At 36.7% G+C, this 15,955-nt stretch overlaps 1 protein-coding gene across 1 annotated transcript in view; it reads right to left on the bottom strand.

Moving 5' to 3' along the window:
* Nucleotides 1-15,955, bottom strand: part of SCN7A (sodium voltage-gated channel alpha subunit 7) — an 80,704-nt gene that overhangs the window by 40,700 nt on the left and 24,049 nt on the right. Inside the window, exons 6-10 of the mRNA XM_061436276.1 lie at nucleotides 15,446-15,537; nucleotides 10,095-10,301; nucleotides 9,621-9,690; nucleotides 6,732-6,873; nucleotides 1,990-2,193 (exon numbers count right to left, since the gene is read on the bottom strand). Of these exons, the coding sequence (XP_061292260.1) occupies nucleotides 1,990-2,193; nucleotides 6,732-6,873; nucleotides 9,621-9,690; nucleotides 10,095-10,301; nucleotides 15,446-15,537 (715 nt within the window). The remainder of the gene's footprint in view (nucleotides 1-1,989; nucleotides 2,194-6,731; nucleotides 6,874-9,620; nucleotides 9,691-10,094; nucleotides 10,302-15,445; nucleotides 15,538-15,955) is intronic.

The raw sequence follows: 15,955 nt of genomic DNA, 5'->3' as shown, positions 1-15,955 counted from the left end.
CATACCATCTACAATTGCTTCTTCTTTCAGGGGTATGCACTGACCTCGTAGATATATGTATCTATCAATAACTTGTCATTTGCTATGATCCTACATTATGTCATTCAGGTCCTACTTTTTAGTGGAGTGACTTTTCTTGAGTTTCTTCACTGACCACAACTTAATGAGAGAGCTAGTTAATAGAGAGTTATCATTTTTCCCTTTTGGTCCAGCAGAGGCCTTTGGGATTAAAGAACTTCTTAGCCAGTCATACCACACATGCCAGAGTGAATCATGGCCCTTTTCCTCAATTTTTTTTTTAATCCTTTCTATATGAAGGATAAGCAAGATACAGATCTTTTCTATCCTTTGCTCCCTCAATCTGTCCTTTTTACATCTACTAGAAAATGTAGTTCAAATACTTATTCCCATGTAGACAATCTTCATTAACAAGTCAAGAGTGAAAATAGTAACAAACCCAGAGGGATGGAAGAGAAGGCAAGGCATGGCTCCCTTCCCGCAAGTGAGGGCCCTGTAACCAGGTCAGTGGGTGAGGGCACTGGACTTGGTTGTGACCACTCTGGGCCGAGCACCTTCCGAAGGACAAACTCTGAGGCAGTGGGGCACCTCACAACACCAGGGAAGACAGCAACACCTCAGAAGAGGCATGAGTGCCACCCCCTCAGGCTGCTCTGGCCCTTGCCCACCACATACCTGGACAGCTCTGGGGAGGGATACTAGGCAACTGAGCTAAGCCTAGGAAGAGGTGTGAGACAGCCAGGTCCTGTGGAATATAAGAAAGCTGCTTCTGGTTGCTTTCTGGGGGCCTGTTCTCCCTATTTGCACACTTACAGCAGAATTCAGATTTTTTTAAAGACAATTTTATGTAACTGTAGTATTACTTCTGCCAATACTTTTAGATTCATAGACCAGATCTTTTGCTCTGAAGCTAAACATCCAAAAGTACATTCAAACAGAACACCAGGGTAATTGAAAATTAGAGTAAAACTGCATTGTTTTACTTATCATGAACTTAATTACTGCACAGATAACATAACTTCTTATGCCAGGATGGACGGTGCATTTCCTCTTGAAAGAGCCAGAAAGTCATTATTTTTTTTCTCTTTTTACAACTTCCCTACTATACTTTGATCCATGGTTTTAGTACTTTCTAGCTTCTAAATTGTGGAAGGTGCTATCACTTCTGAGTTGAACACTGAAAATTTCCAAAGTCAATTCTAATGTGCTGTATGAAGTAAGTTTAAATTAATAAACTATGCCTGCATTATAAGAAAAAAAAGTGTACTGCATTATGAGAAGTTCAAATACATATATACATATATATACACACCCATAGTTTATTATATATATAATATAATATATATTGTATATATATATATACACACACACACACAGACAGACACACACACACACACACACACATATATATATATATATATATATATATATATATACACACCCGTAGTTTATTAGCAGTAGTAAAGGCAATGGCACCCCACTCCAGTACTCCTGCCTGGAAAATCCCATGGACAGAGGAGCCTGGTGGGCTGCAGTCCATGGGGTTGCTGAGGGTCGGACACGAATGAGTGACTTCACTTTCACTTTTTACTTTCATGCATTGGAGAAGGAAATGGCAACCCACTCCAGTGTTCTTGCCTGGAGACTCCCAGGGACAGGGGAGCCTGATGGGCTGCCGTCTATGGGGTCACACAGAGTCGGACACGACTGAAGTGACTTAGCAGCAGTAGCAGGAGCAATATGCATTTTGGAACAAAAATATTGTATATATTAAGTGACCAAAAAATGGTCACTCTTACCACACCACACTCAGAAAAGAATGTTATATAGTGAAAGTGAGCCCTTTTACTAAAATCACTTATGACCTTATCATGTACCATACATAGATACTGAACATCTATTAGAACACATATGCTCCAAGACTTCAGAAGATACATTCTGACTCTAAAAGAGCATTAAAAAAATCTATACCTCTGCTGTTATTTTTTCTTCTTGAAGTTCTGGCAAAGACTTCTGAAATTCCTGATCAATCGTAGCTTTTTCAGCAGCTGTCTGCTTTTCTTCTTCATAGGATATAGCAAGTAAGCCTAAGAACAAACTTGCCATATAAAAGGCAAACCAAAAACTTATCACAACAAAAAATATCATGTAGACCTTCCCAGAAGCATAAAGGATCTAAGGAGAGGTGGAAAAAAGACAGAGAGGAAATGTTATTTGTCTTACTGTGATCTCTTATTTTAAAATGAAGAAAAAAAAAAAGAAATTTTGTTAGAATTTAGTTACAAGTGGAATGCAATTACAAGGCAGTTAAAGTACTGGCTTTACCTGGATAAATAAGTGAAAAGCTCTTTAACTTTAGACATATTCGTAAGATACAAAATGGTACAAAACCAGGGAAGAATTTAGTAATTTAATTCAGGGTGAGCATTTGATGTTTTTGTCTTCATTAACAGATCAAACATAATGAAAGGAAAAAACTGTCATCTTTCAATAAAGAAAGCTGGATAGTCCAAATATGAATGATTGTTTTCTTTGCAATAGAATCTTTAAATATATGCTATGCTAAGTCACTTCAGTCGTGTCTGACTCTGTGTGACCCCATAGACGGCAGCCCCCCAGGCTCTGCCGTCCCTGGGATTCTCCAGGCAAGAACACTGGAGTGGATTGCCATTTTCTTATGAAGTGTAATAAAGTCAAAGAATGAATGTCTGGATATTACTTTCCTTGGATCATTACTTTATGGAAACATCACAACAAAGTACAAAATCATGTCTGTTCAAAGAGAGGAGGAACAGGAATATTTGATTATCTGTCAGGATACTTGCTTTCGTGAAGAACCTCTAAACAAATCACATAGGAAAGTCATATAATTCACATATATTAAGTCATTTATGGATGTACATGCATGCTTACCTGGTGGCCCAGACAGTAAAGAATCCACCTGCAATGCAGGAGGCATGGGTTCAATCCCTGGCTTGGGAAGGTACCCTGGAGGAGGGCATGGCAACCTACGCCTGTATTCTTGCCTGGAAAATCCTCATGGACAGAGGAATCTGTCAGGCTACAGCCCGTGGGGTCACAAAGGGTCAGACAAGACTGAGACACTAAGCACAGCACGTGTGCCAAGTTGCTTCAGTCGTGTCTGACTCTATGACCCTATGAACTGTATCCTGCCAGGATGCTCTGTCCTAGGGATTCTCCAGACAAGAATACTGGAGTAGGTTGCCATGTCCTTCTCCAGGGGATCTTCCCAAGCCAGGGATCGAACCTGCATGTCTTATGTCTCCTGCATTGGCAGGCAGGTTCTTAACTACTAGTACCACCTGGGAAACCCCATTTATGGATAGAAAAATACGAAGTAGTAGATTCCTAAACCGAGCATCAACTGGCTTTTATTTCAAAATAATTACCTAAGATATATCAGAAAATTTAAAAATTTGTAAGTAGATATTACAAATCCAAAATATAGTCTACTGATCTATCCTCACTGATTACAAGTAGATGAACAAATATCAGGAAAACATATGGATATGGAAATAGTTTTCATTTTTAAGCATTCATTTGAATCAATAGACAAGTATTACTTACAGAAAATATTGTGTTGATATGAGTTAAGAATGTTTACAAATTAACAGGAAGTTCTAACATTTAATCAGAAATAATTTCTTATTAATCTATAGTATGTTTTCCTTTAACAGTATTTTTAATAAACTCTATTATCCAAGTGAGTAAGCTATTTAGGATTTGGTTAAATATTTCCCCCACTAAATAACTGTTATCAACAATACATTCAGAAGTCAGTATTAGATATCATGAGTATTGTAGGATATACACATTAATAAATACTTTATGTTCATTATTTCCTTAATTCTAAATATTTTATGTTTATTATTTCCTTAATTCTATGCAAAATATTTACATTGTATTTACCATGTAAAAAGGAGATGAAATTAGATAAAGATCTCACAGCTGTGGGGAAATACCTGAATCCAAAATTTTTGCTCTTTCCACTAAATGAAGCTGATGGAGAATAAAAGTATACAATCTTGTAAGAATGAAAAAGGGTGCAAATTCAAGTTTTATTGTATTTTAGCAGAAAACAGGGGTTAATTATAGCCTGTTTACCATATATTTTTATGAAAATCAAATGAAACAATGTATGAGAAGATCTTAGATCATGGCAAGTATGTGATAAATGTCAACTATGGTTGAATATAACTCTACTCCATGAGGACTATGGAGAAGGCAATGGCACCCCACTCTAGTACTCTTGCCTGGAAAATCCCATGGAAGGAGGAGCCTGGTGGGCTGCAGTCCATGGGGTCGCTAGGAGTCGGACACGACTGAGCGACTTCACTTTCACTTTTCACTTTCATGCATTGGAGAAGGAAATGGCAACCCACTCCAGTGTTCTTGCCTGGAGAATCCCAGGGATAGTGGAGCCTGGTGGGCTGCCATCTATGGAGTCCCACAGAGTCGGACACGACTGAAGCGACTTAGCAGCAGCAGCAGCATGAGGACTGACAACCTGCTTTGTTCATTTCTGTACCAATGCTACATCAGAGTACTTGAATTAAATAATGCTTGTTTAATGAATGGGGAATGATATTCTCCAAAACACAAGCTGTACTCTTTGGGAATAACTATTGAATTTACCTAGTCATAGTCGGTTCAATAGAGCAGTGCTGAGTAAAAAATTCAGTCCAAATCAAAGCAAACCTTATCTATACTAGTCAATAAAATCCTAGAGTGCAATAATGATAAAAGTCTTGAAAGACTCCAGAATCAGGGCACTCCCAGACTGATTTCTCATTTCCCTGCTGTGTGATGATATTTCTTTTAAACCGTTGCTAACAAGTAAATTAACTTATACACTTTGAAAGCTGTAAATAAAAGGCAAGACATTCACTATTATATAAAGTAAACAATTCATAAATATTCCCTTAAATTTTTTGTTTATTAAAATTTTATTAAGCATTTCTATATGTTAGATGCTGAGAATACAAAAATTAAAATCAGACTTCTTAGGTCGTTTATCTCCTAGTGGGCAGAAATGCTGAACAAGCAAATATGAATGCAGAGACTATATCTTAAAGGGAGCTATGGACCATGCATTTGGACACTGAACTTCATCCTACAGACATTTGGAAATCACTGGAGGATTTTGAAGAGGATAACATGGTAAGATTATTTCAGAAATAAGAAGTTCCTAGTGTTGTGGAGGAGGCATGATATTTGTCAAAAAGTTTGACAAATAACAATATACTACTCTTTCAAAATTAGAAAAATATAGTTTGCATAAAGAAAACAATCACTTGTAATATTTTAAGTACTTCTACTAGAAATATAATTTTCCTACAAGCATGTTTGGTTTACTTGATTTTCATTTAATAATATATTATGAATCTTTGTGCTAAAAATATATTACATTATTCTTATCATTATTAATGGCCTGTAAACACACACATATGCACATACACACCATAATTTATCTATTCAATCATAAAAAGTACAGTACATGTGTGTTTAAAAAGAGTATTCTTCAACTGCACATACTTTTAAAATAAAGTAATTATTTTATCTAATATCTTTTGATATTAACTATGCTGCTGAAAAACACTGCATATTCCACTTTTATTTTCTTAAAAGAAAAGCTGAATCTACATTTTTAATGAGTATATATTATATCCTTCTGAGAAACTATGGCACACAAATCATCAGTTATGAAAGGAGACTCAGAATTTTTATTTAAAGTCTCATAACAGTAAGCTTTCTGTTACTATAACTGGAGCATGACTGACTATTAAAGGAGGATAAGAAGAAACAGAAGAATTAAAAAGTAATAGTACATTGTAGGCATGAATAATCTTTAGTTTCAGCATGTGAATTCTTGGTTGCAATACATGGGGTTCCTTGACCAGGGATCAAATTCACTCCCCCTGAATTGGGAGCTCAGAGTCTTAGCCACTGGACCATCAGGGAAGTCCCAACAATTTCTTAACAGATGGTAATATCATAGGTTCAAATTTTTTGTCTGGAGAATTAGCATCTAGAAATGCTCTCTGCTGCTGCTGCTGCTGCTAAGTCGCTTCAGTCGTGTCTGACTCTGTGTGACCCCATAGACGGCAGCCCACCAGGCTCCCCCGTCCCTGGGATTCTCCAGGCAAGAACACTGGAGTGGGTTGCCACTTCCTTCTCCAATTCATGAAAGTGAAAAATGAAAGTGAAGTCGCTCAGTTATGTCCGACTCTTCGAAACACCATGGACTGCCTACCAGGCTCCTCTGTCCATGGGATTTTCCAGGCAAGAGTACTGGAGTGGGGTGCCATTGCCTTCTCCGAATGCTCTCTAGTTAATGTCAAATATATAAGACCACAGAGTAGTACAGTGATCTCTGGTAGATACGTGTGTTTTAACTTTGGGGAAGTTATCTGCCTGCTTTGATCTTAGGGTCTTCATGTAAAAGCATATGCACATATTTATATCCTGACTTTGTAGGATTGTTTCAAAGATTAAATAAGATACCAATACATAAGAACACTGACGTGGGCTCAGTGTTTACAGACAGTTTGACATTGAATAATTCTATTTCCTTCTGGCCTCAAATTCTTCTCCACACAAAAATTTAATAAAGTACATTACATTTGATCATTATTTTAGAAAGGAGGAGCATGGCATCATCCTTACGTGCAGTGCAGATTCTGTGTTCTTACCTGGTGATAAAGTGCTTCAGGGTAATCCTGCGTCATTAACCGAAATAGAGCTAATAAGGCCCAGCCAAAGCTGTCAAAATTTGTGTAGCCATCATCAGGATTTACACCAGCTTTTACACACACATATCCTTCAGGACACTGACTAATTGAGATAAAGAAAAGAAAAACTGCTTACTCTTAGGTGACTTTCAGATCAAGGTTAAATCACAAATACAGAATATCTACCCATGAATAATAAAGGGCTCCCTCTTTCACGGGGCGTGGTTTTCTCCCAAACAATTTCCAGTGAAAAAAAGTTGCATATGAGTTAGATTTTCAGCTGATATAAGTGAACAGCATTAGTTAAGCTAAAAGACAACAGGGCCTCACAAATGGTTTTTGCCAAGTCTTTGTTAAAGATTTCTTTACGACCCAAAATCAAAGTGAAAGTATAACTGGTGGAAAATGACACTGATAAAAATAAAACTGCAGTAGTTGAGGGTTTAATTTTTAAATGATCTCACCTCAAACCCTTAGATACCATTATTTAAAGAGTGAGAAAACATTGTTCATCAATAATTTATAAGCAGCTAACGGCACTTTGGTAGAAAGATCAGATTAAATATTTATTGCATTTCCTTTCATGGAGTCTTCATAATTTTACCTACTGGGGTTTGGTTCTTGTTGTCCATTATGAAAGTAGTGGCCCAATAAATCATGCTTCCTCCCTCATCACCTCTCTGTAGTTCCCTCCCACATTATTGGAGCTTTGGCCATGTGACTTGCTTTACATATATGTTAATGGCTAACAAATGTGATACAAACAGAGGTTTAAAAAGTACTTGTGTGTTGAGACTTGCTAAATTGCTGACCTATAGAATCTGAACTGATGAATTTTTGTTCCTGTCTTAAAACACTAGTTTTTGGGATAGTTTATCATACGGCAAAGTATAATGGCTGCAGGTGAAACACTGACTTTCTCTTAAGGCCTTGATCTACTATATCATTGTCATTCTGACTATCCATGACTTGGTATCTTGAACATGCATGTCACGTCAAATCTAGTTTGGAATGTCCACAGAAAGGTTTAGCTCGAGTGGGATGGGGCAGATACAATGAGATGGATTCACAATCTGGGCTTGAAAATAGAATGGGAACCCAGCAGTAACGAGGTAAAAAGGTTGAATAAGCAATAAAATGTCCAAATCACCTTGTACGTGTTGTCGCTTCAGTTGTGTCCGACCATTTGTGACCCTATGGACTATAGCCTGCCAGGCTCCTCTCTCCATGGGATTCTCCAGGCAAGAATACTGGAGCAAGTTGCCATTTCCTACTCCAGTGGATCTTCCCGACCCAGGGATTGAACAGAGTTCTAATTGGCAGGCGAGCTCTTTACCACCAGTGCCACCTGAGAGGCTCCCCCGTGTGTGTGTGTGTGTGTGTGTGTGTGTGTGTGTGAGTCACTCAGTCGTGTCCCATCAAATGTAGCCTACCAACTTTTCTGTCCATCGGATTCTTTGGGCAAGAATACTGGAATGTATTGCCATGCTCTCCTCCAGGGATCGAACCCAGGGATCGAAATCCTGAAAGAGCGTCGGGTGGACTCTTTATCATCTCAGCCACAAGGAAAGCCTCTGGAAAGCCCCCTAAAGCACCTTAATGCAACTAAACTACATAACTCATTCTCCTGCCTCCATGTGCTTTTTCCCTATCTCGGGCCCAGAGTCTCTAAGAACTGAGTTTCAGATGGGTGCCAAGTCATTCCAGCTGAGGAAAGTAACACAAAGAATTAAGCCATTGTACCGCTGAGAAGCACTCTGTTTCAACTTTATCTCTTCATTCGAAATTATAAGAAAATAAGTTTTTTCAATAGTCATGTATGGATGTGAGAGTTGGACCATAGAGAAGGCTGAGCACCAGAGAATTGATGCTTTTGAACTGTGGTGTTGGAGAAGACTCTTGAGAGTCCCTTGGACTGCCAGGAAATCCAATCAATCCATCCTAAAGGAAATCAGTCCTGAATATTCATTGGGAGGACTCATGCTGAAGCTGAAACTCCAATACTTTGGCCACCTGATGTGAAGAACTGACTCATTAGAAAAGACCCTGATGCTGGGAAAGATTGAAGGCAGGGGGAAAGGGGGACAACAGATGATTGAATGGCATCACTGACTCGATGAACATGAGTTTGAAAAAGCTCCAGAAGTTGGTGATGGACAGGGAAGCCTGGCGTGCTGCAGTCCATGGGGTTGCAAAGAGTCAGATATGACTGAGCGACTGAACTGAACTGAACTGAAGACTTGAGAGTTCTGTCATCTCACTGAAGAATTATTTTAAGTCCTATTGTTGTTTAGTCACTAAGTCGTTTCTGACTCTTTTGAGACTCCATGTAGCCCACTAGGCTCCCCTGTTCATGGGATTTCCCAGGCAACAATACTGGAGAGGGTTGCCATTTCCTCCTTCCCGACCCAGGGATCAAGCCAGCATCTCCTGCACTGGCAAGTGGATTCTTTACCACTAAGCCACCAGGTTCCCATAAACTGTCATAATTCCAAGAATTGGTCTCAAGGAAATTGAAACCAACCAACCCTGGATCTGAAGATTAATCATACTTAAAACAATCAACATGATGCTGGTCAGACCATGGATGACCGACTTCAAGATGACTGTCAGAGCTGACTGTGCTGTTTCTGCATGTAGCTCCCTCCCTCTTGCCCCCTGATTGTCGGGGCAGATGGAGAGTCAGCCTTTGAACAAGAGTCTACCCTCCAGTCAGTTGCTAGCATCTAAAATAAAACAAACTTTCCTTTTCACTAAATGGCCTCTTATTGGCTTTTGAGCAGTTAAGGGCCCGACTCCACTCTCCATTACAATACAGATTTGATAGAAGAAAACATTAATACTACTTACCTAGCATCTGATCTGTTGCCACAAAGAAGAGCATATCTTTCTCCTTCCAAATAATAAAAGTTTTCTGTTTCTGGAAAAATAGGAAAGACATGAAATTTTGTATCTAGTTTTGAGTGAACAGCATATCTAAAACCCAATTACATCTGTACAGATGAACATCCTTCTCTACAGTAAGAAGGAAGGAGTTTGTAGCCTACCATTTTCTCTCAATCTAGGAGGCTTTGGTCATATTTATTTATTTTTGAAATGATAAAATTTGTGAGTTTTAGCAATTCCAAACTTAGGTTTCCCTGACATAACTGTCTGAAGACTTGGAACTTTATCATCCTGATAAAGGAAACCGATTCAAATTAGCACTTGGGCATAGTTAGGTATTTACATGAAGATTGTTCTGAAGTTGAATTTGTTCTGAAATTGAAGGTTCAACATTTCTGTGAAGAATGCTTTTTGATATAGATGGCAAGGGATTCTTACCTCGAATATAATATGGGTTTCCAGTTCTATTATTCAGCATGTCAGTTTCATTTTCTTGGGGCCATCGCAAACATTTATGCTTCAGATTGCCCATGAAGAGCCCCATCCCAATTAGAGAAAATACACTCAGAAAAAAGAGAGTTAGGATAATGACCACAGTGAGTTTCTTCAAACAATGGATGAGTATGGCTACAAAAGACTTCAGTCCTGAAAAGACAAAGGTTTGTTTTTGGTAAAATAAAATACCTTAGTAAAGCAGCATTAGCAAACTTCTCTCATGGCGAATGCAGATGCCATTGAAATTTATAGCTTTGTGTTTTATAATTTCATTTATCATTACCTAGATCTGATAAATAAAACAAATAACATGCTAAACTTTGAGATTTCTGTATTATTGCTAATCTATTACGTCTGGCAATAAGTCAGACATACTTTAGTACTCTTACTTATTTGTTTGTTTCTTTTTACTACATAAAGAACAGGCCTCCTCTCTTGGTTACTATTTTTCGTACTAATCACCATTATTTATAAGCACAGGTAAAGGCATTAAGTTACAAATCAATATCGGTTGCAAATGTTGTTGAAAAAAAGAAATAGTTTGAAATAGCAGTATTCTATACATTTTTATTATCTTTTGATGAACTCAATCTTTGAAGCTCATTAAATAAAACATTAAAAATTTTATGAATAGAAATGGAATAACATACAACTGTGATTATATATCACTGTATTTATACCAGAATACTTTTTAATTAAGAATTCAACTTCAATGTTAGTTTTATTTAAGGACACTCATTTTTTTAACCATTAAATAATACATGCTCAATTCTGAAAATATAGAAATCAAGAAAAAACAACAAACACCCTATAACTACACTTCATAGATAAAACTACCATAACTCTTCTTTCCTCCAATAATGGATGAAAATAAACCAACTCCATAATGTTGAGCAAGTTATCAACAGTTTAATGTTTCTGTTTAATTATTTTTAAGGGAGTTTAAATATACTTATTTCATACATCATTGTGAGAATTGAAAATCTATTTTTTAAAAAATGACACCCTCAAATGATTAGATTTCTTGAGTGTAACAGAAAAGTTATTAGAAAAGAGTGTCCTCAAATAAAACTAACTTTAAAATACTTGGGTGTGATCTCAAAAACAACAGAATTATCTCTATTTTGTTTCCAAGGCAAACCATTCAATATCACAGTAATCCAAGTCTATGCCACAACCACTAAAGTTGAAGAAGCTGAAGTTTAATGGTTTTATGATGACCTAGAAGACCATCTAGAACTAACACCAAAAAAAGATGTCCTTTTCATCATAGGGGGCTGGAAAGCAAAAGTAGGAAATCAAGAGAAACCTGGAGTAACAGGCAAGTTTGACCTTGGAGTACAAAACGAAGAAAGGCAAAGGCTAACAGAGTTTTGCCAAGAGAACACACTGGTCATAGCAAACACCCTCTTCCAACAACACATGAGACGACTCCACACATGGACATCACCGAAATCAGATTGATTATATTCTTCACGGCCGAAGATGGAGACTATACAGTCAGCTAACAGACTGGTTCCAAATTGGGAAAGGAGTACGTCCAGGCCGTATAGTGTCACCCTGCTTATATAACTTATATGCAGAGTACATCATGTAAAATGTTGGGCTGGATGAAGCACAAGCTGGAATCAAGATGGCTGAGAGAAATATCAATAACCTCTGATAGCAGCAGATAGCACCCTTACGGCAGAAAGTGAAAATAAACTAAAGAGTCTCTTCATAAAAGTGAAAGAGGAGAGTGGAAAAACTGGCTTAAAACCCAACACACAAAAAACTAAGATCATGGCATCTAGTCCCATCACTTCATAGCAAATAGATGAGGAAACAAGGGAAACAGTGACAGACTTTATTTTGGGGGGCTCCAAAATCACTGCAGATGCTGACTGTAGCCGTGAAATTAAAAGATGCTTGCTCCTTGGAAGAAAAGCTATGACCAACCTAGACAGCATATTAAAAAGCAGAGACGTTACTTAGCCCACAAAGGTTTGTCTAGTCAAAGCTATGCTTTTTCCAGTAGTTATGTATGGATATGAGAGTTGGACCATAAAGAAGGCTGAGAGTAGAAGAATTGATGCTTTTGAACTGTGGTGTTGGAGAAGACTCTTGAGAGTCCCTTGGACTGCAAGGAGATCAAACTAGTCAATCCTAAAGAAAATCAGTCCTGAATATTCATTGGAAGGACTGATGCTGAAGCTGAACCTTCAATACTTTGGACATGTGATGCAAATAACTGATTCACTGGAAAGGACCCTGATGCTGGGAAAGACTGAAGGCAGGAGGAGAAAGGGACAACAGAGGATGAGATGGTTGGATGGCATCACGGACTCGATGGACAGGAGTTTGAGCAAGCTCTGGGAGTAGGTAATGGCCAGCGAAGCCTGGCATATTACAGTCCATTGATCACAAAGAGTCAGACATGACTGAGTTACTGAACTGCCTGAAAGTTACTCCTGTGATTAAAGAAATGTGATATCTAGAATAAACGTATAATTTTAATTGCTATCATCCTGAAATACATATTTACAGCTACTTTTGCCACTTATTATAACAATTATACTATGAATTGTTTTGCTATATGCAAGTCTTTTAAAAGTATTACTTTAAAAATGGAATTTCTGTGTCATGGTATATGAGATATTTAAGTATTAATTCATATATTCATAATTTTAAAGAAATTTTGAACCAATGCATAAACCAAAGACTATAAATATATAGTCTTTATATATTGTATAAATATATATAAACCAAAGACTATAAATATATGCCTTTACTAAAGGTAGGACATTTTTAAAAATATCACTGCCAACTTATTAGAAGAAAAATGGGATATTTTAATTTGATATTATTGCCGTGATCACCATAAAAATCTTTTAAAATATGTGTATTTGAACTGTGTATTTTTTATTTGGTCACTGTCATGAGTCCTGTGTATATTTTGTACTGAAAAGAATTTTCACACTGTTTTATTGAAATTATCTTTAGGAATGGAAATTCTTAAATATAAGTAAGAAGGTATGTGTGCATATAAACATAAACTCATGCAAATATTTTATCTATAATAGTGATATTATAGAATATATATAAAGTAAAATATACTTATACATGTATAAATACAAAATATTGTTATTAATATTGCTATGACATAAATATATTCTATACAGAATATATAAAATCAAGCTTCTTATGGAGCTTTAATTTTAGTGTCAATATTTTAATCGATGATAAAAAGAAGTCACCATCACACTTTATAGACTCAAATTTATTAATAATTTTCATTGCTATCTTCCATTCACTGCTACCTACCATTCAAAGCTCTGAACCATATGTCAGTTTTGATTTTGATTTCCTGGTATAACTTTTTCCTTCTTTTTACTTTTAAACTTTCATTTTGTTTTAGTTTAGTGTATCTTTTGTGGATTCTAACTTATGTCTGGTTTAATTTTAAAGTCTATATGTTTCTTTCATTAATTAATGTTTAATTTGGCTCTGCTTGGTCTTTGTTTCTGCACACGGGTTTTCTCTAGTTATGGCGAGCAGGGGCTACTCTCCAGTTGCGGTGCATGGGCTTAGTTGCCCGGTGCCGTCTAGGAGCCTCCTGGGCCAGGGATGGAACCAGTGTCCCCTGCCTTGGCAGGCAGATTGTCAACCAGCACTTGGACCCCAAAGAAGCTCAAGTCTCTACATCTTGACAGACAATTTTAACTCAGTTATACTCACTTTACTCACTTTTATAAACTGGCTTACACTTTATGCCTTAGAGTACATTTTTAAGAGAAAAAGGATTATTTTCATTCTCTTGAATAGTGTGTTTTCCTTTCTTCCTTGTTTTCATACACATTTGTATAACCAGTATGTGCCTTGGTTGTTTTCTCCTTTGAAAAAAAAAGAGCAATTCATACCAGCCTGTATGCTCCCAATTCTAGTTACTATATTCTACTTGGATTTACCTGAATTCCTCTATAATCTTTACCTCTAATTCTAAGATGAAGATGAAGGAGATACAACTTACATTCCAGTAATTTGTGGAGAGTAGTAAAAGAACTAAGACTGGAAATTCCTGCAAGGACATTTCTCATTGCTGGTTTCTTCACTGTGCTTGGTGAAACTACCATGCCACAGACCATTTTTATCAAACAGGTTTATTGAGATATAATTTATAAACCATACAATTCACCTGTTTAATGTGTACTATTCAATGTTTCAGTATATCCACAACTGAAGTGAAGTCGCTCAGTCATGTCTGACTCTTTGCGACCCCATGGACTGTAGCCTACCAGGCTCCTCTGTCCATGTGATTTTCCAGGCAAGCATACTGGAGTGGGTTGCCATTTCCTTCTCCAGCCTATCTTTCCGACCCAGGGACTGAACCTGGGTCTCCCACATTGTAGGCAGACGCTTTACTGTCTGAGCCACCAGTGAAGTCATATCCACAAGGTTAGGCATCTATTATCACATTTCCCCAATGTTTTTGCTGTTTTGCCCAGCCTGGACTCCAAGTACAGAGTATGCATTTATCTGGCCTTCTTCATGATGTTCCAGTAGACGAACGTTCCTTGCAGATCTTATTTTTGGTGTTATCACACTACTTCGTGGGTTTATTCATTCAATTATTTGATAAAACCTCTGACTCAATAGCCAAAAAAAAAAAAAACTCTGAGTGAAGTTTCCTATCTTATTGTTTTTATTCATTCTGAACAACAAATCAGAAGGTATTAGTAGGCTTCCCTAAGACACATTCAGTAATGGGATGTGTAAATTACTCCTCTGCATCTTCCATCAATGTGGTCATGGCTGTACATTATTTAACAGAACCTTCTTGAATATTGTGGCATGTGGAATACGTCCTATCCAAGACTGAGAGTAAAAGGGTACTTATTTTATATAACTTTGTTCATTTCAACTGGCTTTTAGATTCAATGAGGAAAAGAAGAGGATGGATTAGATAACTGTCTGGACTGCTAATTCATTCAGAAGTCTAAGGACAATTTTAGTATTTCACATTTAAGACATAAAATTAAAGAAACAAGAAAAAATAAAGAAGTAACTTATTTTGATTGAGTTCTACATTTTGTTATCATAAGCATTGAAATCACTTCAAATAAGTAACAAATGTATTTTTTTCCTTTCCATTCCAGGAGTGACAAATAAATTTGATATTTGATCTTATATTCATTTATTTCAAAGATGAAATGTTGTTTAACAACATTTCTCCAAGCAATGGCAAGGCCGTTCAAACGAATACATGGAAGTACATGAAACAAAATGAAGACAGAGAACTTGATGCTTTTTCTTACCTTGGTTTAAAGGAATAATTTTCAAAATTCTCAAATTTCTCATAATTCTACATACTGAAATGAAATTTAGAGGTGAATATCTTGAAATATGCCTGTGGAATTAAATTAAAGTCGTTTATAAATCATATTGAGTTTATGTTACTGACATTTGGCTTTTTATAATATTTGAAGCTTGTTTCTAAAACCAGATATGCAAATATTCACTCGCTTTCATTACTGCATTTTGCAAATAGGTTTATTATTGATTGGAAGGCAAAGATTTTTACAGTGCAAGGTAATCAAGTAAACATTAATCTACAAATTATGAGAGTTTATAAAAGCTTGACACTTTAAGTGGTCAAAATTTCATCAAATACTCTATATTATGTTCATATTTTGCAATCTTATTGGTTTGAAAATATAGTTAAAATAAGAAAATACATAGCTTTTGAAAGGAATAAGATTTACTTTAAGTATTTAAACTCCTGGTGCTGATAATGATGGTGATGACGATGACAGTGGTGACAGTGA

The sequence above is a fragment of the Bos javanicus genome, chromosome 2 (assembly GCF_032452875.1).
Source record: "Bos javanicus breed banteng chromosome 2, ARS-OSU_banteng_1.0, whole genome shotgun sequence".
Taxonomy (NCBI): domain Eukaryota; kingdom Metazoa; phylum Chordata; class Mammalia; order Artiodactyla; family Bovidae; genus Bos; species Bos javanicus.
Note: the sequence above shows the minus strand (reverse complement) of the source record. Positions and strands in the feature narration are given on the sequence as shown.